At 41.7% G+C, this 25,150-nt stretch overlaps 1 protein-coding gene across 9 annotated transcripts in view; it reads left to right on the plus strand.

Moving 5' to 3' along the window:
- LOC117259695 (protocadherin Fat 3) overlaps positions 1 to 25,150 on the plus strand; it is a 391,086-nt gene that overhangs the window by 239,404 nt on the left and 126,532 nt on the right. For all 9 annotated transcript variants that reach the window (XM_033631307.2, XM_033631315.2, XM_033631310.2 and 6 more), the window contains 2 exons: positions 11,361 to 11,422; positions 23,154 to 23,468. In XM_033631307.2, coding sequence (XP_033487198.2) covers positions 11,361 to 11,422; positions 23,154 to 23,468 — 377 coding nt within the window. The remainder of the gene's footprint in view (positions 1 to 11,360; positions 11,423 to 23,153; positions 23,469 to 25,150) is intronic.

Raw genomic sequence — 25,150 nt, forward strand, 5'->3', positions numbered from 1 at the left:
TACAAACACAGAGCTAAATTTAAAAGTTAAGAGGCCGTGTGTCGCAAACTGCATTAAAATTGAGATGCAAATTTCGAATGTGCTGTATACATGTCAAAAGAATGCTCCTATAACCCGAATAAGATCAGGATGTCCCACGTCTTAATCAGAAAATACTTCATTTCGAAAAAGGCCCAATTCAGAATATCCAAACAGGATATGGTGTTAACATGAGCGGTATGAAATTCAGAATACTGTCATATTTGAACTACCGCAAAACTTCAATTAAAAGCCTAGTCCCAATTAAACTGTGTAGCTACACATTTTGACAAATACATGCCTGTCTAAATTAGATGCCCGATCTGGTTGCCAATAGGGCTGCCACTAACGATTATTTTCATTGTCGACTAATTTGTCGATTATTTCTTTGATTAGTCGACTAATCATTTCATCGAAGAATGTGTTAAAATGTTGAAAAATGTCAGTCTGTCTCGCCCAAACCCCAAAATTACGTCATCTAATGTCTTGTTTCATACTCACGCCAAAGGGTTTTAGTTCACTGTCACGGGAGAGTGTGTAAAGCTGCCAATATCTGAACGTAAAAAGCTGCAGTAAGAGTATTTTGGGGTACTTTTATAGTACTTTTCTATGAAAAATGACTCAAACCGATTAGTCGACTACTAAAATAGTCACTGATTATTTTAATAGTCGATTAGTCATAGATTAGTCGACTAATCGTGGCAGCCCTAGTTGCCAAGTAGTTCATTTTTTATCGAAGTTCTTTGGATGTATAAAACCAGGTTGTTGGCTACCCACTTGAGCTAACATTAGTTAGCTGCTTAGATGGCATATACAAATAAAATTGTTAAGACAATACTTAATAATTAATTAATTAATTTCAATTAGTTCATTTTTATGGAAACCCCTTTTGATTCTTTTGATGGAATATGAAGGAATATCAATAACTTACAGGGCAATCGAGAAATGGACACAGACACTGACTTTATGACAGCTTCAGAGGTCGATTGGCCGGTAAATCTGAATGAATTACTGTCTTCTTTGGTGCTTATACTGTAGTTTCAGCAAAATGAACTAAACAATTTAATTTTGGAGATTCCAGCCAAGCTAACAATATGTAGCATCTCCATACTGACAAAAGTTATAACAGGATAAAGTGGTGTTGTGTCGTATGCTGGATACTGTAATCCTCGAATGCTGTAAAATGAGTTTCGTAACTCTCCCCCTGATGCTGTCTCTAAGGGCTAGATCAAATAAATGATTCATAACTGATATGTTGTTTGAAGCCTAATTTTTATAGAATCAGTATTCATACTGGTTTAAATAAACGATTTGATTGTATTTCTCATCTTTGCTGAGCAATAGTTTTGTGTGAAAAGAATTAAAAGCCTGTCCCATATAGATGCATGTCCCAAATCTAAGCCCGTTGAGTTCAGTTTAAGCAATAAATAGCCTGGGCTATTAACTGAAGTTTTACAGTAATAGAGGAATATTAGTGTGCATGTTAACAAAGTCTCTGAAGAATACACCTCTGTGGTTGAGACAAATTTACCAGTAATCAAGGTACCAAAAATAAATGAGGGCCCCCTGGGAGTCTGGAGCTTTAGGGTAGTTAGCCCCTTACCCCCAGTTGGTATCTGGATGCACACATTTAATGTATAAATAACAGTTAGGCTTGGCATTAAGGCCGGGCGATATCTCGATATTTTGGATAATGATATTTTTTAAAATGAGATGTGGAATGCAAAGCAATCGTTTACATTGATATGGTCCGTTGCTGCACGCTGTCTCGCCTGTTTGTCCACTCTGCAGCCGCAGCTTCTTTCTCCCTCTCTCTCTCTCTCTCCCTCACACACACACATGCACACACGCACATTCGGTGCGTTACAATAAGTTGATTTTATCCATGCGCACTCCTCTCGCAACTTTTCCACAAGTATTCACTTCCAACGAAAAAAAGTAATCCTCTGTTCACTCATCCTGAAAAACAGATGAAACTGAAAAACGGAACATTCACTTCACTATCCACCTTTATTTTCTTGACTCCATGCGAGCTACCGGTCCTTGAGTGCCATGTGTGAAAACAGAAGCTTGGTCTGCATGATGTTTGATTGCCGTGCCTGTGACCCGCAACTTTCGTTTCGGAAATGGTCGCTATCGTTAGTGTGCTCACTTGTATACATTTTATTTATTCAAATGTTATTTTATGCACTTCAAATGTGATCCTTCTGAGCTGCCAGATCAAACTCTCTGGCGGGCCGCATACTGGAGTTTGCAATCAGTGGGGCCGGCTGAAACTGAAAGCATCGCGGTCGCGCTGCTGTCGTAGGACCACCGCCTTTTAAAACGGCCATTTATTTATTACGGAAAATATCGATATATATCTTATATTGAAATTCACATTTCATCGAGATATTGATTTTGTTCCATATCGCCCACCCTGACTTGGCATTATATAAAGAGCTCTGTGAGCACTGGCTTTGGTTATTGCTAAAAAAAAATAAACTTTATTATAGTTTAAATTGCTCTTGACCTCAAGTGGCTCAGAGACAACACCACTGGCCTGATAGAAATGGTGGAAGGCAATGTGGAGGAAATATGCCAATCTGAGACAATACTATATTTGGACCCATGCACAAGCAGATTCAACATGCACGAGCAGTTTGGTCGAGGCAGCGTATATTTCAGCAACAAGTAGCAGTCAGCATAGGCCCAAAAGGGATTAGTCCAGCAGGAAAGGTTCACAACAATGGGGAAAGTCACAAAAGATGTGAGGCGTGTATATATACTATAATTATAATAATTATGTAATTATATACATTTGTGTGTTTCTCTGTCGCGGTAATTTATTGTAATAATGTACATTTGTGTCTCAAGGTCTTGATGTGTCTGTTGGCAGGTGTTAATGTTCTGAGTGTGTAATGTAGGTTTTTGAATGTGTGTATTATCATGTCTGACTTTGATGCTGTGACATGACAGCTGAATACATACAAAGAGACAGTAGTTTATAGACTGTGTGTTTGTATGTGTGTGTAGTGTAGTTGTTGAGTGCTGTCACATTCCCTTCCTTGTTAAAGCTAATAAATTGGCACTAACAGATGCAGGAACCGGAGTCAGCTGCTCCTGGCTTGTTATCATGTCAGTCTGCCTGCCTAATGTAGCATAAAACCCAACAGTTGTGTTCTCATTAATCAATGGCGTTTTTCTCTGTCTTATTGTTAAGATTGCATTTATGACTGGAACAATCCACAGGTAAGCAGTAAGCATGGGGAGTGTTAGTATTGATTAATATTATTGAGTGAATGTTCCCTGGCTCTGATGCTCAGGTCAAACCTTTAGAGCAATCCACTTTAAAATATTTAATGCTAACAGAAGGAAAAAGGGACAGTTTCTCTTCTCTGACAGCACTATATTCATAGAATTGTTTTTCATAGCAATACAAATGTCATCCAGATTTCTCACTAAAGGTATCACATCAGTGTTGCATAATTGCTACAGAGTCTTGCATCAATCCAAGCCACAATCTACACAGACAAATGATGGTGTCCAGAATCCTCCAGAAACCTTTTTCAAAAAGCTGCCAATGTGACCCTTACATTGGAAGATATCCTGTGTGCAGAGTTGACATTTTGGTCCGAGGGTGGTGCTACAGGAAAGATAACTGTCATTCAGTGACTGTATTTAAATACACAAAATATTCAGAATTTTCCCTGAATTTAAGATAATAAACCTACTGAGCAGTTTACATGGCTAGTGAAAATGAATATTTCACCAATATTCTCGTTTACATGTAGCCTAATACTGTATGTTTGTTGTTTATCACGAAGAGTGGAACAGCTGGAGCTGCTTGTCATTTTGCTTTTTTGAGTAAAAAGTTTCCTACTGGTAGTGGATTTGTTTGACCAAGGGAACATAGCCTCCCTTTTTTCTTCCTTCAACTACTGTCTTGTTGTGTCTTGTAGAGGTTGACGTTGTGATACTTGCGCAAAAACCTGATGATATCCAAGTCTTTCATAATGTTTAAAACTAAGTGTGTTTCTCCTTCCAACCAGAAATATGGGCTTTTCTTTGGGGCTTGCATCTTTATCAGCATATTTTAATAGATTGTCCAGTTTTATTTAGTGCCGTCAAGAGATTAAAAAAATGGAGAGATTAATTAATTATGATCTGTAATTAATTGATCTAAATTTATCTCTTTTTTAATCTCATCTCAAAATTGCTGAGAAAAGCCCTCAACTTGAGGTACTTTCATTTAAATTCATTACATTATTGTGGCAGATGATCAAAAGACTGATATATATTACAAAAAGTGGTTTTATAAAGTCATATTTATTGTTTTCAGCAATGACACACTTGAACACAGATGCAGTACACATAGCCATTACATTCTATTGTTTTTGAGATTAGTCCCAATAAAGAGTGCTGCAACCTTCAGTCTCGACCACCAGGGGGGTGCTCCTCTGTCATGACATGTCACTTTCATTAAAAGCATAGCTGCAGATTAACACAACAATAGATGTAAAAACACACAGAAACAATACAACTGTGACCAGTTCCCTAATTTTATTTTAACAATTTTCTAAATTATTTTCCTCTTTTCCGATTTCTCGTTTTATTTCATGGAAGTGATCAATGTAAGTGCACTTGTCCTTTCAACTTAATAAAAAATAAAAGCTAACAAAATAAAAGACACCTGGTACATTTGTTACAGCTGTATCAGTTTATAGAACAGTTTTGAACAGTTAGAACAAGAGGCTGCACTGCAACGTGCAAATCACTCCTTCTCGTGGCTGCCTGCGCTTTCCCTGTCCTTGCGGCTGCAATTTGCGCTGTCTTCTCTTCTTCAAACTACAACACCCATAATACATGTAGGAACTGCTGCAGCCAATGTGCGGCCAGTGAGAGCTGCATGACGTCTCAACCACCATGATCAGTTTTTAATGTTTTATCGGGCAATAACCACTCCAGACTCTGCTCTAGTATAATTTTCGGCACAATCAGGGCAGGATTCAGGATTCAGGACAACTGCTTGGATTTCAGGACTGTCCCGAAATCCAAGCAGTTGTCCCGAAATCCAAGCAGTTGTCCTGAATCCTGAGTCCTGCCCTGATTGTCCCGAAAATTACACGGAGGTTGCCGGGGAGGTCAGATACTTGCATGCTAGGGAAGACAGCTTTTCATACAATGCTGATGCTGGGCTCTGCTCTGTAGCGCTGCAGCTCTCCCACAACTCAAGCACAAAGAAGCCCAATCGTACGCCTACAGACGGATTTTATAAATGGCAACTCTGTGGCATACAGAAACAGTAAAGTTAGAGATTAAAAATGAGATTAAGGCGATCAAAAAACATAGCACGTTAATATGGCTGTAATTAATTATTCGCAATTAACGCGATAATTTGACACCCCTAGTTTTATTGTGACCCATCCACCACCCCAACCTGCCTCAACATAAGGGCTCAGGACTGCTTCCTTGTTTAATGCTGTCAGCGCATTGGTCACATGATCACAACCTTTCAAATTGTGTGGGATATTTACAAATTTGGGTGCATTGCTTTTCTTAGGAAACCATATGCAAACTTTGTGAGAACAGCCTGTCTCTATCTCAGCCTTGCAAACTGTTGGCAAGTTGGTTTGTGCACAATGTATCCATGACTACACACAGAGGATCGTCGCTGATCAGTCAGTCAGTCAGTTCCCTACTTCTCTCATCCTCTTTTCCATTCTCATGCTCTCCGTCTTCCTGTGTCAATCTCTCAATCCCCTCTTTCAAGGTTTTCAAATTAAAAGTTTAGTTTTTATCCTTCTGAAGATGCTTTGACAGTTGAGAGGTTAGAGAAATTCTTTACTGTCCCCAGAAGAGGAAAGCTAAGAGACGGTGTTGGGATTCACTGGACCACAGGTGATTTGTCATTTGTTAAAATCTAAACTGAACATGTGAAGGCTTTTCTTCTCTGCATGCTCTTTGTTCTTCAACAGAGGATAATTATTTGACACCCATCTCCACAGGATGCACCACCTCACATCTCAGTGAGACCAGTCATCAAACTTGATTGGACAGGACTTTGACAGTGACATGCCCCTCTGTGATGTCACCAAGCAAACTTCAGGAGAGTTGTGCTCTCTCATAAGTCTTCCTCTTCATCCTGAGCTGTGGACCAGCCCAGAGGTGCTCTCTTTCCTGCTGGGCCTTGAGCAGCCCAGACAGGCGCTCTCTTTCTCCTGGGCTGCCAACAAGCTCAGACCTTTGCTCTTTGCCCCCGAACCACTAAAGGGAGAGCAATTGCTCACAGACTTGTGCTTTCTTCTGGACCATGACTTGCCCCCACTCACAGCTAGGGTTGGGTCGGTATGAGAAAAAAAAAAAACGGTCCGGTTTTTGTAAAAAAGTCGGTAATACCAGATTTTCGCCACTTGGGGGCGCAATTGACTCATTTAAAAATAAAAAACGATCTTAGGACAACAGAGTGACAGTAACAAGTTGTTCCTTTTATTCCTTACAAATAAATATTGCAGCTTACTCAATCAGTACAAACAAGGGTTGCCTCCTTCGTCTGGCTCAAAGCCAAAGTGTTGTGATAGTGGCGCATTCCTTGATTTCGTCGAGACTAAATTGTCCGCCATTATCGACTCCCCGTCACTATTAAACAAACTCCAAGCTACAGTAGAGTCGCATGCGCACTCGCACCTCCTAGCTCAGTCCCCGCCCCACCCCCCTCTCTCCCCTGCTTGCTGTGCGCTTGGTGAAGAGGCAGGCACAGGTGCTCACAGACTCGGGCTTACTATAAGCGGAGCGGACTACGTGTAAAAATGTCCGTGAAAAATCCCCGCGATGTGAAAAATACATGCCGAACAGTCTTTTGTGTGACACTGGTGCGCGGAGCGAAGTCCGCGCGGTCGTGCTTCGCGCGCACAGGGCTTGCGGACGTCCACTTTTACCGGGCGGACCTCCGCAGCGTCCGCTCTGCATACGTTCTGCCCGAGTATGTGGTTCGGTCGGTCTCAAAAAATAAAACCCGGTCCAAGACGGAGTACCGGACCGAATTGGTATTACCGAGAACCGACCCAACCCTACTCACAGCAGACAAACCTGAACCAGAGAAGTTGGAGGTACCAACTTACGGTTTGCAATTAACTTTCCAGCAACAAGGAGAACCAAGTTGAGTTAGCACCCCAACGTCTAACTCTGCCAGGACCCTGAGCGACTGGCTTCCTACCTTCGGAACAAGGACACAACAAAGACTGCTTCTGGAACCACAGCTCTTTCAAGCCTTCCTCTGCTGGCTAACAAAGCAGCACACCACAAAGCGATTCTTTCTTCCATCCATTTAAGGATCGGTAATGTAACAACTGGGGATAGCTTTATCACAGCTGTACAGGCTAAACAAGACTGTTTAACTTGTTGAATGTGATTAAATGCTGTTTACCAAGTTATTGTTGTGATTGTTTGCAGTTAGGTTATTGATTAGTTGGCTTCGCCAAAGCTAAGTGATGTTAGTTTGCTAATGCTGTTCACAGACAACGTCTTGCATGCAAATAAGCATCCTCTGCACTAATCCAGACTTTATGCAACACATATCACATTCACATAGACTCATTTACAAACAGGCTTTCGACAGAGCTACATCCAAGATGCAAATCAAAGTTCCCGCTTCTTTTCTTTTGTCTTTGTCCTGACCACACGGTCAGACAAAACCTCCCCCAATCTGAAGCCAGCTTTGATTTGGCCATCTTTTTTGCTGTCTGTTTAATGTTGCACAAGAGTGAACTAATAGTCAACCTCTGCTACGTAAAGCACTGGTACTTTAATTGGAGATGTATTACGAGTTCAGGCCCGTGTTAAGGCTTAAGTCCCAACAAATGGTGCCACTGTGTAAAACATAGCACTGGTGCCACAACAAAAAGTATCCCCTCTTTTACAGTATCACTATGATAATTTACAGCATTAATGGTGCCCCTTGGTGAGGCCTAATATTGTAGTTTACTACATTATTGGTGCCTCCGTGTGATGCCCAGTATTGTTCCCAACAACGGGAAAGATGAAGAGTTCTCATTTTAAAAAATGGTATAAAACAAGTTTTTAACTGCAGTTCATTTGTGAAAGAAAGGCTACACGTAGTATTACATTGTAAATATATTCTTTCATGGTATGAAGAACTGTTTCGAAATGGCTCATATGGTTTTACATCATACATGCTGGCTGTGAACCCTTATGATGCTCTATGTAGACTTAAAAATGCCAGATACATCACTCTGAGAAGTGGTGGGTGATTTTACAATTGATTATCAAGCCTGTTGCAGTTCTGTTAGTGAGACAGGCTAGACAGGTGGAATTTTACTGTTTCATTCACTTTTCTTCAAAGCATTTTTAGCTTTTATGTTTTTGAGTGATGTTATTATCTGCCATGAAAAAAATTCAAGTCTGACAGAAAATGTGCATTCCTTTCAGTTAAATGCACAGCATCATATCATATGAAAAATATTTCTTTGTCTTTATTTCTGCTGTTTGATGAAGTGGCAAAGTCACCAACTGTCTGTTTCCAGCTCCAAAGTCTTTTAACCACAAAGCCTGCAGCTCATTATCAGCCTCTCAAAAGTCTAAGTGATTGGCTCTATGCAGAGTGTGATCTTTGTGTCACAATGCTGTGGATTACCTTAAGGGTCAGGTTATGCAAGAAAAGAACTAGCTGGTGCGAATTGTTATCTTGAGGGCATTTGTTGTTAGTTTCTCACCTCCACACAGCTGGCTAATCACCACTTGAAATGGGTGTGAAGGTCAGATTGTTGGTTTCAGACTGCGGCCTCCAACTCTGATTAAGAGTGATCCCTAGTGTTGGATTATACAGCCTCCACAATCCCCCTATGGCCACCAATGAACACTGGAGATGAACCACATTGGCTGGCTTTGAGAGTCAGACCAGTTGCATTATCAACTGGGAGGGGGCAGTATTAAATGTCCCATACTTTGGTCAATAGCTGACAGAGCACTTGTCCTACCTTCAGCCTGCTCAGAGTTACATTTCCATAATTGATTTTCTGTGATGCCCTCAAAAAACTAAACCCAATTTTGGCAGAGCTCAGCACTGGAAATAAGATGCTAAAATTGTTGCCATATTTCTTATTTAGAAACAATACAATATCTATAAAACATCTTAAGTACTGCTGATACATTTAACCACATCTCATTTTACAGCAAATTAATTTATGTTTGGTTAAAAGATACATTTGTTACATTTTATTAGTGTTGATTATACATGCAGTCAGTTGCTGTGATAAATTTCTTAGTGAGTACTATATTGACAGAGAAGGCTGAATTTTTTTGGGTTTCATTCTTGCACAGCTGTTACTGCAGTGCCTACATGTACCAAGATGCATTGCATGTGAGCTCCTGATGCTCAGCACCCAAATACTTCCCAAACCTTTCCAGCATGGGAAGGTGGGCATTTCAAACATGGCTCTGTTTACATGAAGTAAAGGCGTAATGTGCCTCCCCGTTAGACTAGAACAGATAAAACGTAAATTGAATAACACTAGTTTTAGCAGTGTCAAACATGCCTCGTTATTTAGTACCTGGATGCTATGTATTACCACCCTGGGCAATAGTTACTACTTTACTAGTCAAAGATATCATTAGTTGACAGAAATATTTACTCAGTGGTCATCTGCCCTCTCGACCCTGCTGGTCTTGGTTGTCTTTTCCAGTTCATTTTAGGGATGCTGAAGAGGGTCATTATCCCAACATCCAGTGATTACTGATGTATTCAAGCATTTTCATTCCAACTTCATTGTTTATTTTAACAGGCATAGACTCAGATATTACATACTTATAGACATGACACTCATCATCACGCTTGTTTCAGTAACTCTCTTCACCTCCCTTCTTTACCTCCATCTGCTCTTCATCGATTTTACATCTGCTTTTAACTGTATTCAGCCCCATATCTTAGCCGAGCGTCTTTTAAGCTATAATATCGATAGGGGTCTGATTTACTGGTTGTTAGATTTTTTAACTGTCAGGTCACGACTTGTGAGGGTCAATTGCGTCTTGTCTGATGCTCTCTTCTCCTCCACTGGCTCACCTCAGGGATGCGTTCTCTCGCCACTCTTATTTGTGCTATACACGAATTTATGTCAGAGTTCACATGAGAAGCGTCATATTATAAAGTCTGCCGATGATTTGGTGATTGTGTCCCCCTTAGTCAAGTCGACCCTGAGCCTCGCCCCGTAGTGGAGGAATTCATTCAGTGGTGCAAGTCGTCTTTCCTTCTCATTAATGTTTCCAAAACTAAGGAAATGATGATCGATTTTGGGAAGTCCAGTGCAGCCACCACTCCCCTGTTGATCAGCGACCAAGCTGTAGAGAGGGTCCAGCAGTACAAATACCTCGGTGCAGTGATTGACGACAGGCTGTCCTTTGAACATCAGGTCGATGCCGTGTGCAAAAAAGCCAACCAGCGCATGTACTTTTTACGCAAGCTCAGGAACTTGAACATAGACACTAGGTTCATGAGAATGTTTTATGCCTCTTTTATTGAATCTGTTCTTACATTTGCTTTTATCTGTTGGTTCGAGTCAGTCAGCTTGAAGAACTGCAACAGACTTCAGGGCATTGTCAAAGTGTGCAGTAAAGTTGCTGGTACTCCATTGACAGACATCTCTCTTTTACATAAAACTAGGTCCCTGAGGACCCCAGTCCGACCCCAGTCATCCCCTGGCATCCCAGTCATCCCCTGGCATCAGAATTCCAACTGCTCCCATCTGGACGCAGATTTTGTATGCCCAGATGTTGGACAGGCAGATTTAAAAAGTCCTGGGTTCCAGCGGCCATTGGCCTTTTAAATAATGGATGATTTTTAGCCTTTTTTTAAGCCATTTTAAGGTGTATTGCATTGGTCACTTTACCTTTTTATGTTTTTTACTATTTATTGTTATTCTCTGTTGTATTTTGTGGATTTCTTATTTGAACTCTAATTGTCGTTGTTATTTCTATTGTTCGGCTGCTTGCTGCACCACAAATTGCCCCTTGGGGACAATAAAGATATATTGAACCTTACCTTTTTAAAGTCTACTTTTTGATTCAAGCAGCAAGGTACCAGCCTTGTAACATTGTAAATACTTAAAAATCACTGTATTTGATAAGTAACTTCTACTTCTCTTTCTCTTTCCTCCTCTCCCCTTCTCTCATTTCATGTAATTAAAACAAGCCATCGTGTCTGACATCCACAACTAATTACCATGTCACTTTGCTCATTTGGCTTACTGGCACCATAGTGTGTGTGTGTGTGTGTGTGTGTGTGTGTGTGTGTGTGTGTGTGTGTGTGTGTCAAATTTTCTAATTGTTTTCTCTACTGTTTTCTGTCTCAGGTCTGATCACCACAACCTCCAGGAAACTGGACCGTGAACAACAAACAGAACATGTTTTAGAGGTGAGAGCATAGTCTGTGTGTGTATGTGAGTGTGCAGTTACGGGCTTGACCATTGACTGTATAAAATAATGGACGTAGCCACCGTGACGTCATGTATTAATTTGTGGACTCCCTGCATTTTGTCACCATCTTGGATTTTTTGAGCCAGAGGTGACGATATTTGTATGAGAGGGTGGAGATAACGCTAATGTTAGCTGCTAGCTTGGTTAGCATGCTTAATTGTGATAATACTAATGGTAATCCTAATTTTTGCTAGAGAAAAACAGACTTAAAAACCTCTAAAAAGAAAATTTCTTGGCGGAAAAACTGAATATCCAATGCCATACAAAGCCTTTTAGTACAACCAAACGCTGAACAAGACTTTTTTAGGCAACCAAAACGTTACAATTAACTTTGAAGAACTGAAAACACACTGAAATAGCTACAGCTATGTCTACACCTATATTCTGTGAATGTGGGGTTATGTCATGGTTCTATTACCTAAACCCCACACAGCTGTCATGAATGTTGAAATTAGCCACAGGGACTAAAACTTTTTTTTTTTGCACCAGGCTGTAAACATGTTAATTTCAGCTGTTAGGTTGGCTGAATCCCCCCCCCCCCCCCCCCTTTTTTTTTGACAAGTGTCAAAGAAGTGTTGATAATAGTGCCAAACATATTTTAAATGATAAGCAGTCCTACTTGTATTGCAAAGCATCAAAAACATGAGACATGAGATGAGAAGTGCAGATGCTCCTTTCTTTGGAAGTGAATGGGACACAGTTGGCAATGTACATGGTATGCTCAGCCTATGAATTTGTGCCCCAATCCAGAGGCTGACAGGATTCAGATGAGAACTAATCGACTCTCCCATCTTCTCTGCTCCTCTACCCTCACATACACACACACACACACACACACACACACACTCACACTGTGGATGCACTGTGGACACACGGTCCCGTTTGTTCTTTGCTTTTCTCAGTGACATTTGTATTAGCTTGGTAATAGAGCTAGTGCGAAGATGGTGTGTCTATTAGACAATAATGGGAACATGTCTCTGCTCTGCTCTACCCTGATTGGAGACAAATAGCACCACTGGCTTTTACATGACATGTAGAATTTTAGTGTGTGTGAGTTGGTGCCCGCTCTCTGTATGCTGTATGTTTTGTGTGTGTGAGTGTGTGTGTGTGTGTGTGTGTGTGTGTGTGTGTGTGTTGGCTCTAACCAAACATGTTATATTTTGAATATGTGTTGACCGTCAAAAAATATATATGAAATCTCCTGGAAGTGTTCCCCAAGATTTCGAGGGTTCTAATATTCCACACATGTCCTGGGTAGTGCTGCATGATTAATCTAATCGCAATCGCGATGTCAGGCTGTGCGATTACATAACTGCATTAAAGGCTGCAATTTGCGATTTAATGTAGGCTAAATAAATGTTAACGTGTGTGCCTGTTAACATGACTGCCTCTCCTGTAGTGTGTGGAGTTTGTTGACATCACGCCCACAAGCTATCCTGGTGCATGCAGCAGTGACCAACACAAACGCTGAAGAAGAGCATGAGCTCGACCATGAACAGCCTGAGTTGGTGGCGAAAAAAACGCAACATCTGTTACATGGCGATACTTTGGATTCAGGTACGGCGACATTGAACAGACGTGCTGTGTAAAAGTTTAAAAGTTAAAGTCGCCACGTCCCGCGGCAACACGACCAATCTATATCAGCACTTGAGACGGGACGTGGCGACTTTAACTTTTAAACATTTACACAGCGCGTCTTTCTGTCCAACGTTGCCGTACCTGAAAGACGTGCTGTATAAAAGTTTAAAAGTTAAAGTTGCCACGTCCCGCGGCAACACGACCAATCTATGTCAACACTTGAGACAGCACAGCACAGGGAAAAGTAGGAAGAGTGCATGCGAGAGAAAGCCGAGCCGTGTAACGTTAATGACAAAGAGACAACTGAAAGCCGCCAGAGCCTCATAAAACAACATCCAAGCACAGTTAAGCAAACATTTGTCAGTGTCACAGGGGAATCATGGACTCCATAACAAATGAAAAACTGAGCAATTTTGCTCGGTTTCGGCACACTTGACATGCTGCTGTGTTGTGCTATGGCGCTGGAATTTGTCATTTACGTGACAACGCCTGAACGCAACACAGGCTCGCTCCACTGTGTGTACAGTTCCGTGCTGCGCTGCTGCGTGAGCAGCGTGTTTGACTGTGCTCAGTCTGTTGATGGTCATTGACACACTGTCTGTCCATAACAATAACTATGTCAGGTCAGTGCCCCCCTAATATAATGTAGGGGAAACACTGAATCAAGCAAAAAGACTCATGATACCATTTATTTATTATATTGTATATTGTAATTATATTGTAATCGCAATCGCAAATCGCGATATTGTCCACCATAATCGCAATCGCACATTTTTATCAAATCGTGCAGCACTAGTCCTGGGGTTCACTAGCCTGGCGTTGCCAGACCCAATTCGCAAAATGCGAATGGGTCTGGACACGGAGTGTACATTTCCTCTATTCTAGAGAGCCACACTAGTGAACACCTGAGTTTGTGTCCCAGTTCAGGGTCTGTTTCCTTGAGGGGATGCAATTCATGAAAGTGCAGCCCTCAGAGGACTAATGCTAGTATGTCGAACCCACATCTCCTTCTCAAATGATTCTGTCTACAGATGACCAAAAAGTCATCAATAGTCCCTAGCTCTAGTGTTACAGAATTAATCACTACGACAGTGCACTGGAATAGACAAAAAGTGGTAAGTTTGATGATGAAATTTTACATTAAAACATGATGAACAATTTGCATGAGGTTAATGGTAAATGATGACCTCCATCTATAATGTGTGTAAATTGTGCAGTAACATATTTAGCAGCAATTGATGACCCCCTAGGGACAAACACCTGGAGCCAGAAGCTTAAAACTCTGTGTAGATTAAAATGATTAAAATTGTGTTTTCACATAAATGCATAAATTTGTATATGTATTCTTTACCTCAGACTTATAAAGCCGTGTGTATGCCTGATTTTGTTTTATAAATCTTGATCATTGTGATGCTGAACACACAAGCCTAATTTCCACACCCACAGTTCACCATAAATGGATGTAGAAATGCCTTTAAACATCAGTTTTCATATTGATACTTGTGCCCCTCCACCACTCATCAGACCTGTTAATGAGAAATATGGTAAGAAAGAAAGTGCAATTTCACCGACCTGTCTCACATTGGTGGGGTTTTTCTTCTTCAACCCTTAGATGCATGACCTACCGATACCTACACTCTTCCATGAGTGGGGTCAAAAATGACCCCAATTAGAATCAATGCATTTTATGCTGTAAACTTAAAGCTCCAGTAGGCAACATTGTTTTGGTATAATTGAGTAAAAATTTTATAATTATCCTCTAAGCATAATGTAAATCAAGTGGTCTGAGACAAACAATAGGTTTCTGCACCTCACCATGGCTCTGTGTTCAGCCTCTAAAGAATCAGTATCGTGCCGATGCGCATCAACTAATCAAAGGTCAGCTCAGACCACTGTGTTCCTATTGGCTGTTCTACTGCATATGCGCGTTCCCGTGCCGCCGGCAGAAGAGGAGAGCAAGCGGCAATGGCAAACAGTGCACCAGGTAAAATAGCTATTCCAGCATTGGCCACAACTGCCTACACAGCTAAACAGCCCAAAAAAAGGAAGACAGAACTTGGTTCCCCGGAGCCCCGGAGGGAGGGGAAGGGTGAGGTGGGGCCGGGCCCGGCCGGAGGGTACGAGGGTCGGCCGTGGGAGCGGAGCCGAGGGCTCTCCGCGGAGAGGGAGAGCTGAGCCGAGGGGGTATGTGCAGGGCGGGCTGCTGCGCAGTGAGGGAGAGCCGAGGCTCAGGAGTATGTGCGGGGCCACGAGGGAGGGATGGGGAGGGCTGCTGCATGGTGAGGGAGAGCCGAGGCTCCCAGAGAGGGAGAAATAGAACCAAGTAGGATAAAATACTCGCGTGCTCGTCTGGTAGGAGGGGCTTAGGGCGGAGACGAACACAACCTAACTCAGATGAGACTCAAAAATCAACCGTTTTCAGGCTTTCTACCTACTGCAGCTTTAAGAAATTTCTTTCATTTTGGTTAAAGATGATAATTTTTATTATATTTTGATCAACAAAATAATTATGTCATGTTTGACATGTTCATTTATCACTTTTTATTAACATTTTATCACAAAACAGCTTTTAGAAAAATCAAAAAAGGTAAACATCCAAATTGATCCCAATTCGAATCAACACATTTAATACAATATTTCTTCATTTTGGTTTTGAAATGATGATTCTTATTATATTTTGGTCAACAATGATTTCATGTTTTACATGTTCATTTATCAACTTCTTTCATTTGATCACAAAAAAACCTTAACATTCATTGTTTGTGTGTCCGTCTGTCTGTGTATGCACGTCCACACACATGAACACACATGCGCGTCTTCTCTCTTCTCACTGTGAGCAGCTGTTACAAACTACTTGTGTCTGGCTGTGGAGCACTGCACACGGGGTCACTGCATTTCCAATAACTATTGCTGGCTTTGTTTCTTGGACACATCTTACACCTCTTTCTCTTCTGTTGGTCCTGTCTGCTTCTCTCCTGTGGCTGGATTGTAGCTTTTGTCATTCCACACCTTCCCATTGCTTCAGTGATGTAGGTTGGTAGGCATGGGATACCTTCCAGTCGACTTCTCATGTAAGGTGTCACAAGCTCATTTGAGAGCTCTGTGAGAAAGTGCCGCCATGCGCAGGTGATACCTGTGTAGAATTCTGGGTGCTGAGCTTTGAAAATGTCTACAAATTACTACTTTGTAGTGACCTCCTCCCATTACTACTTTGTGTTGGCGCAGCGCAGCTGCGCTTCGCTAACTGGGTGTGGCCAGGCGGATTTTGCAAGTTTGGCACAGCATGCGCGCTGGCGCAACTACTCCTCTTTCCCACTTCCGTCCCTCCTACCCGCGCAAGTCGGAAAGAGGGAAGAGAGAAGGCGTGGAGTGGGTTTTACACAGCCGATTCACATCACACCAATCAAATGAGCCCCTCTCCTCGCCCTTAAATGCGCTGCACGAAGGCGTAATGAGAGTTTACTCAATTCGCCATGGCAGAAGAGAGCAACAGCGTCAGATGGCCAAACTCCTCCCAGGAGGAAACTGATGTTTTGGTCCGGGAGGTCCAAGCTCGCAGTGTCCAAATATATGGAACTGTGAGCAGACCTCCACGGGCTGATGATGCAAAGGTAGCCTGGGAGGAGGTCACCACAACTGTAAATCAATGTTGCGTTTCTCTTGTGCGCGCGCGCTCTCTCTTTCTCTCTCGCAGTCTCACTCTGTTTCTTTTCTTTTGACTTTTCTAAGATGACAGATGCTGAATATATACTCCCTATCTGATGCTGTGGCTGTTTGTGGTTGGCTGAGAGGGATGTGAACTCATTAGTTTGCAGCTGTGTTAATGAAATCAGGTTTCTGTTTCCATTGCGCGTGCCAAACGTGCCAAACGGTGCCAATCCTTTGATCTGACATCAGATGTGACGGGACAGTCGATAAAGAGATACATTTATGTGCTGATTGCAGATAGTTGCATTGAATAGTGGTTTCTGTGGCTATTTATTGTATTGTCAATATGCCTGACATTCTGGAGACCTGCCTCTGAGGTTTTGGTGACATCCACCTGTCAGCCAAACTTCGACTTACACTGGCTGCGCTCCGCCTGCGCTGACAGTAGACCTGGTATCAGCTGGCGAGCTTTTAGCACACCTTCGGCGAAGCCTTTTGACACGAAACTGTCACTGCGCCAAGCTTGATCTGTCGACCCCTCCCCTTGCTGTGCTGCCACACCCATCTCAGCGCACCTTGGTCTGCCAAACTACCAAACTGAGCGTGCCTCAGGTTGCGCTGCTCGAAACTTGCTCTGCACGGGGTTCGCCACCCTGCGCCACCCTGCGCCGCGCCGGGAAACTAGAGGCCCAAGTATTTATGGTCACGTTGTTTCTTTAAGCCACTGGCATGAGACTCACTTCAGAGTTTTGATTCATTCGCCATTGCCTGTGGCTCTCTCTCCCTCTCATAGACACACACACAAAAAGTAAGACTCACAAACATGATATGTCACACACACTCCTCTGACCACTTTCTCCTGAGTGATAGTGTTAGCAGGTGAGGTGTGTTTCTCATGTGTAGGGCCACAGAGCGCAATTACTTAGTCACATTTTGTGACCATGGAGCACCACTGTGACTTGTGGACTTAAGAGCTGCTTGTTTGTTTCCATCTTACAGTAAATACATCATCACATTTAATGGTAACAGTTTAACGATAGTGTGAGCAGAGGAAGCGTGTGTCTTTGTACCTGTAGAGTTTCAGGTCACAACTATTTACATTTTGTGACCATGGAACACCAGTGCGACTTGCTTGTATCATTAATATATGAACTGGAGAACTGTTATTGTGTTTCCAGCTCACAGTGAAAAAATCCTCATGTTCAAGGGCAAAGCTGCAACAGTTTAACTTTGTGCTAACTGCTAATGTCTGACTGTTGACCAGAAGCTTCAAGTTCACAGCAAAAACATCAACACTTCAGGCTTGGGAAGAGCCAGGTGCTTCAAAATAAAAGCACCAGTGGTTCCGGTTTGATTTATTTAATTATAATAGTACGTTATTTAACTTGATTATAACAGTATTTTATTTACCTTTATTATGACAGTACTTCATTTTTCTTTATTATGACATTAGCTACTTTATTTAACGTTGTTGTAGCTGTAGTTTATTTGATAATTTTGTTTTTAGTAGTCAGCAGTACTTTGGAGAAGATCTTACAATACTTCATTATGTATTGTATGTAGCAATACAGCATAAAAATATTGCAATATTATGTTTAAGCCATAGCGCCCAGTCCTAGTCATAAATAACTAAGAATTAACTTTATAAATGTGCCTTTGATTGGCATTTTACAAAACACTGTGTAGCTTTGCAAAAATAACACAGTGACATTGGCAAACAGCCTAAAAACAATGTTATCCACCTTTCAACTTACATTCAGTATCCTCTTTATCATTTCACCTAAAACTATCTCAGCTTGAACCATGTGCTTGACTGATCTGAAGAATGCGTGAGGTGCACACATTCTCACCGCACATTCTTCCTTTATAAATACCAGTTTATGTGTGGGTGTATGTATGGCTTGTGTGTGTGTGCATCATTATGCATCTGGGCCCTGATAAAGACAACTAACTCTATTTTGCCACACATAATGAGCTTACCAGGACCCAAACTCACCATTGAACAAGTGGTGAGCATGCAATGGCTTTTAGATCTCAAAACAGAACAACTGTGCTTTCTATATTTGGTCAGATTTCCCACAATAGTTGTCATCACTACATTAGAAGAGCCTGAGTCTGTCATAATCATCATTGGTAGCTATGCAGTCTCTATTATCACCATTTACAGCCTCTTAGTCTGGCAGCTAAATTTGTTATATTTTCACTTGATGTAAAAAAAAAAAAGATCAAAGTTGTAATTGAATAATTTTGTGTCAGTCAAAAAAATTACTTAACTTAATCGTCTTTCAGCACTAAGAAACTGTTTGAGTTCTCAAGGACAGTGGGTGAGCAGCTGTGTAATGAAACATTGATTTTTCTCTATCAGCTGACATATGACTACATTTTAGAATGGATTTAATGTCTTTTTTCCCTCCTCAGTTAGAGCACACGTAATAGACTGCAGTCAAGTGTGTCTGGATGTTGAAAGTGTTGCCGTCAATTATCTTTGTTGAATTTGATTTATTATTTATTATTTTTTAAAGAGCTGACAGACCAAGACATTTTACAGTGTAAAGGACAAAACTTTTTTTTTTTTTTTAATTTCTTTCTAAAAGTTTTGAAATTGCACCGTGAAAAAAATACATGACAGTCATTCCTACCGACCTGCTTCTCTGCTCTTCTGGCACCACTGCATGTTTTCATTGTTGTTTGGATTGCTTGTAGCATAATGTAACGATGTCTTCGCAAGTGGACAATATGATGGCACAAAAGACAGAAGTCTTAGTTTTCTGCTGTGAAGAAAAAGGTACTAGCTATTATAGTTTTAATTTTAGATCACAACAATCTCCCATGGCCATGATGGGATAATACTGTGGTGCATTTTTACCATTTTTTGGACTACTTGCAGCATAATGACATCATTACATGCGGACAGTGTAATGGTGCAAAGACAGATGCCTTTCCTCTCTGTTGCAAAAAGAATGCATGCTCTTGCTCTTATAGTTTTTATTTTAGATTGATTTTAAACAGGATCATGAAAACAAAAACTCCCTGCAGCTGCCCACGGAGATCTGTTTTCAGAGGATTAAGGAAAGGAAATTACAAAGACTTACATGAATTTATTGGAAACTTACCCTAACCACTACTTGCCTAACCCTAACCTCAACCACTGATTCCAAATCAGGCTTTTGTCCCCAGTTACCTAGACTTCAGTCTGAAATTTAGTCTGTAAAACTTCAGATAATAGTGACAAATGTCCATCATGGTGTGACATATTTTAAGTGGAAATCTTTAGATGTCTTGCTGATCAAGTGATTGTCAAGTAGTCAACTCGCAAAGTCAGGGATATCATGTCACCAGACCTAGTTACCTTCAGAGAGTCAATAGAAAAAAAAAGGTAATTTTCTATGTTCCAAGTGAAAGAAGAGCACCTAAAAGCACCATTAATTAGGTCTCTATGAGGTTAGACTAACTGATTTGGAATTGACCCTTCGCTAAGTCCCGCCCCCAGACACAGACTGGCCAATCATAACGTAGTATCGGGCCGGCTCAGACCAGGGTCCGACAACAACACAGCTGTGCTCCATTGACTCTAATGCAGTCGTTTCAGATTTCCTTCATTTTCAGGCTGGTTTTGTGGATTTGGAGCTAAATGTTGTGCCTGGGGCACGTTGTGTATTAATGATACTCGTTACCTGGGGAGGTTGGAAAAAGATATACAGTACAGGCCAAAAGTTTGGACACACCTTCTTATTCAATGCGTTTTCTGTATTTTCATGACTATTTACATTGTAGATTCTCACTGAAGGCATCAAAACTATGAATGAACACATGTGGAGTTATGTACTTAACAAAAAAAGGTGAAATAACTGAAAACATGTTTTATATTCTAGTTTCTTCAAAATAGCCACCCTTTGCTCTGATTACTACTTTGCACACTCTTGGCATTCTCTCGATGAGCTTCAAGAGGTAGTCACCTGAAATGGTTTTCCAACAGTCTTGAAGGAGTTCCCAGAGGTGTTTAGCACTTGTTGGCCCCTTTGCCTTCACTCTGCGGTCCAGCTCACCCCAAACCATCTCGATTGGGTTCAGGTCCGGTGACTGTGGAGGCCAGGTCATCTGCCGCAGCACTCCATCACTCTCTTTCTTGGTCAAATAGCCCTTACACAGCCTGGAGGTGTGTTTGGGGTCATTGTCCTGTTGAAAAATAAATGATCGTCCAACTAAACGCAAACCGGATGGGATGGCATGTCGCTGCAGGATGCTGTGGTAGCCATGCTGGTTCAGTGTGCCTTCAATTTTGAATAAATCCCCAACAGTGTCACCAGCAAAACACCCCCACACCATCACACCTCCTCCTCCATGCTTCACAGTGGGAACCAGGCATGTGGAATCCATCCGTTCACCTTTTCTGCGTCTCACAAAGACACGGCGGTTGGAACCAAAGATCTCAAATTTGGACTCATCAGACCAAAGCACAGATTTCCACTGGTCTAATGTCCATTCCTTGTGTTTCTTGGCCCAAACAAATCTCTTCTGCTTGTTGCCTCTCCTTAGCAGTGGTTTCCTAGCAGCTATTTGACCATGAAGGCCTGATTGGCGCAGTCTCCTCTTAACAGTTGTTCTAGAGATGGGTCTGCTGCTAGAACTCTGTGTGGCATTCATCTGGTCTCTGATCTGAGCTGCTGTTAACTTGCCATTTCTGAGGCTGGTGACTCGGATGAACTTATCCTCAGAAGCAGAGGTGACTCTTGGTCTTCCTTTCCTGGGTCGGTCCTCATGTGTGCCAGTTTCGTTGTAGCGCTTGATGGTTTTTGCGACTCCATTTGGGGACACATTTAAAGTTTTTGCAATTTTCCGGACTGACTGACCTTCATTTCTTAAAGTAATGATGGCCACTCATTTTTCTTTAGTTAGCTGATTGGTTCTTGCCATAATATGAATTTTAACAGTTGTCCAATAGGGCTGTCGGCTGTGTATTAACCTGACTTCTGCACAACACAACTGATGGTCCCAACCCCATTGATAAAGCAAGAAATTCCACTAATTAACCCTGATAAGGCACACCTGTGAAGTGGAAACCATTTCAGGTGACTACCTCTTGAAGCTCATGGAGAGAATGCCAAGAGTGTGCAAAGCAGTAATCAGAGCAAAGGGTGGCTATTTTGAAGAAACTAGAATATAAAACATGTTTTCAGTTATTTCACCTTTTTTTGTTAAGTACATAACTCCACATGTGTTCATTCATAGTTTTGATGCCTTCAGTGAGAATCTACAATGTAAATAGTCATGAAAATAAAGAAAACGCATTGAATGAGAAGGTGTGTCCAAACTTTTGGCCTGTACTGTACGTTTCTTCCCTGTTCCAAAACCGAAATCAAACCCTGTAAAGTGTAGGGTTAGCTAGCTACTGAAGATATAGCCTACTGAATGTATACACATGCTGCTTTTGCTTTTTAATGATTATAACAGTGAAAAAAAGGCCGACCCTGCTGTAGAGGAACCAGTGAAGGGAAGCAGGGAAACTTTGCTCATATTCAACTAGCTGTGTGTCAACGCATTGTGCGCAGATGAACGTTGTTTGACTTCTTCCGCAGCCCCCCGGCAGTCCAGCTGCCAGTCTGGGTGCTGGGAGCGGCACGGGGGTGAAGCTCAAAGGCCCGAACATACTTGGGCGTACTATTAGCGGAGCAGACTTCGCGAGGAACGTCCGCAGTCATTCGGACTTTCACAGTCGAGCACACTTCCGCAGTGTAGTTTCCTGTAAAAATGAAAAATCCCCGCAATGTGAAAAATACATGCCGAGCAGTCACTGGTGCACGGAGCGGAGTCCGCGCAGTCGTAAAATCTGAGCTTTGCGCGCACAGGGCTTGCGGTTGTCCACTTTGAGTCCACGTGGACCTCCGCGGAGTCCGTTCCGTTTAGTGGTCTTTACACTGTTCATCTGCACACACTGTGATGCCACACAGCTGGTTCAATATCAGCAAAGTTTCCCTTTATATTCATTGTCTTCTGTGGCGATCAGCAGTGATGTGGTGGTTCACTTTTACTCTGTGATCTGTAGGCTTTAGCTTCAATCTTTGTTTTGTTACCTTGATTTTGTTGCTGTGTCAGTCTGACATCCTGAATATATCCTTCAAATGCATATTGTAGACCCTTCTGTCTACTTCTGTCTGAAATTGCTTTTTTGTTTTTCCAAAAATTTGAGAGCAGGCTGTTTCTCCAGGGAGTGCAGTTAGCGACAGTGGGAGCGCCATGCCAGTCTAGCTCTGAAACTGAAAGTTTGTCGGACTTAGCAACAGTAACTAAGGGGGGCGGGCCTTAGCGAAGGGTGAATTCAACCCAGCTATTGGGTCCTCCAAGGAACATTCCGTCATGGGTCATATCTTTGAAGGATCCAGTCCCTAAATAGAAACACATTTTCTTCATGTGTATTTGTATTGAATCTCTTACTGCCCCTGCAGGTGCTGGTGTCAGATGGTGGTCCTAGTCCCAGGCAGAGTACAGTGTGGGTGATGGTACAAGTCCTGGATGAAAATGACAACAAGCCCACATTTCCCGAGAAGGTCTACCAGGTCAAGCTTCCAGAGAGAGAGCGGAGAAAGAAGGGCGAGCCCATCTATCGGGTGTTTGCCTACGACCGTGATGAAGGGCCCAACAGCGACCTCTCCTACAGCATTGTCGACGGAAACGAAGACGGGAAGTTCTTCATCGACCCCAAGACTGCAGTTGTATCTTCACGCAAGGCCTTCACTGCTGGGAGTTATGACATCCTGACTGTACGCCAAGCTGCATCAATTATTAAGCATGTCTGCAGGTTTTAGGCCAGTCAGTTTAATTTTCTTGATGCAAAGTGTTAGCCTGTGTCTAGACTGCAAACGTCAGTTCTACATATATGCTCCCCCAGGATCCTGTGTTCCCCAACTCTGCAGAACAAAATGGGAACCTGGCAAAGATTTTCCCCAGCTCTATATTTGTTTAATATGATATGAGTTAGGTAAGGGGTCTTAGTCTAGGTTAGGTTTGGGCTGGTGTTAAAAAACTGGTTTGTTTGGACTGGTCCGGTCCCAATTTTACCAGGTGTCACCACTCCCAAATGGAACATTATAACACCATGTCTCAAGACCAAATGATCATCACTACTGTTCATTTGCATCACAAAACTTCAGAGCTCCCTGTCCACAGTGAATCCATTAAATATGCCTTTCTGTTAGGTTCCTACATGTAAACATACAACATAAATATGAACTGTTTGCTCAAGATCAGACTGGAGATGTAACCACATAAAAGATGATAGAGTAGCCTACTTGCAATCTACTTACTCTGTAACGTCACTTTTTTAAACAGAAAACACATGTTTTATATTGTGATAAATTAATGGAAATGACATACAATATGGGTAACTGTAAGTAGCCTCGCTTGTTATCGGGGAGGAACTCCGGCCTCCACCTTATTTAGGTTTTGATTGTGAAATATGAGGGTATCCTGTAGATAATTCCTCATTTCAACTCCATGAATCAGCTGTTCCTTACTACATTATTATTATTACAGGACTCTCAAAGCAAATGACAGATACAAATATAAACACGGCATCCGACAAAAGTTCAGTTCAAATACAAAATGTTGCCGTATTAGTTTTCTTGTCATGTCTCCTCTCGTCCCCCAAAACACATGAACTTTGTTATAAACAAACACCGCATGTGCCACTCTGCCCCACCCATCTCCTGACATTTTGTCTACTTCATGTTGCCAACGCCAGCCTTGGCTCACAACCAGTCAGACACTAGTGGCAATTATATAAACATAATATTATGTTGACCACATTGTCATAGTGCTTATTATTAATGCAATACATGTTGGATTTAGTGCTGTGGTGCCATCAGGACAAATCGCCAATTTAGACTACTTTTGCATTTGCTAGAACCTGCCATAATGACAAATGCCAGATCAGCCAGTTTGCATAAAATCAAACCAATTTAAACTCATACACCGGACCAGACCTGTAAAATTGGAAATCAACCCAACTCTAGTCTAGATAATAGCTACTCTTTTTGTGTTTTTTATTTTATTTTTTTGTTTTATCGTTTTAACTTAATTTAACAACTAAATTTAAATATATTTCTGCAATCAAAAACCAACAACCGACTTAAAACAAACAGCTGATTTGCAACATGCGAATGTGTGGAGAAAGACTCCCAAACACATTTCAGCCCCAAATTTAAAATAATATCAATTGGTCCTGCGCTTAATTAACCAATTTAAAGAGAAAAAAGAAAGAGAGAACAAAAGATGAAAAGGGAGAAAAATAATTATTTAACATGTACGTTCACACCAGAAACTTCCAAAGAGGCAAAGTTAAAAATAGTGTCAAAAATATTTGTGGCAGCTTTGGTCGCTCTTGTCGCTCATCACGTGAATAATTGAACGTTCAATCGTGCTTGTCAATTTAATTTTTTGGCAT

Source organism: Epinephelus lanceolatus, chromosome 4 (assembly GCF_041903045.1).
Source record: "Epinephelus lanceolatus isolate andai-2023 chromosome 4, ASM4190304v1, whole genome shotgun sequence".
Taxonomy (NCBI): Eukaryota; Metazoa; Chordata; class Actinopteri; order Perciformes; family Serranidae; genus Epinephelus; species Epinephelus lanceolatus.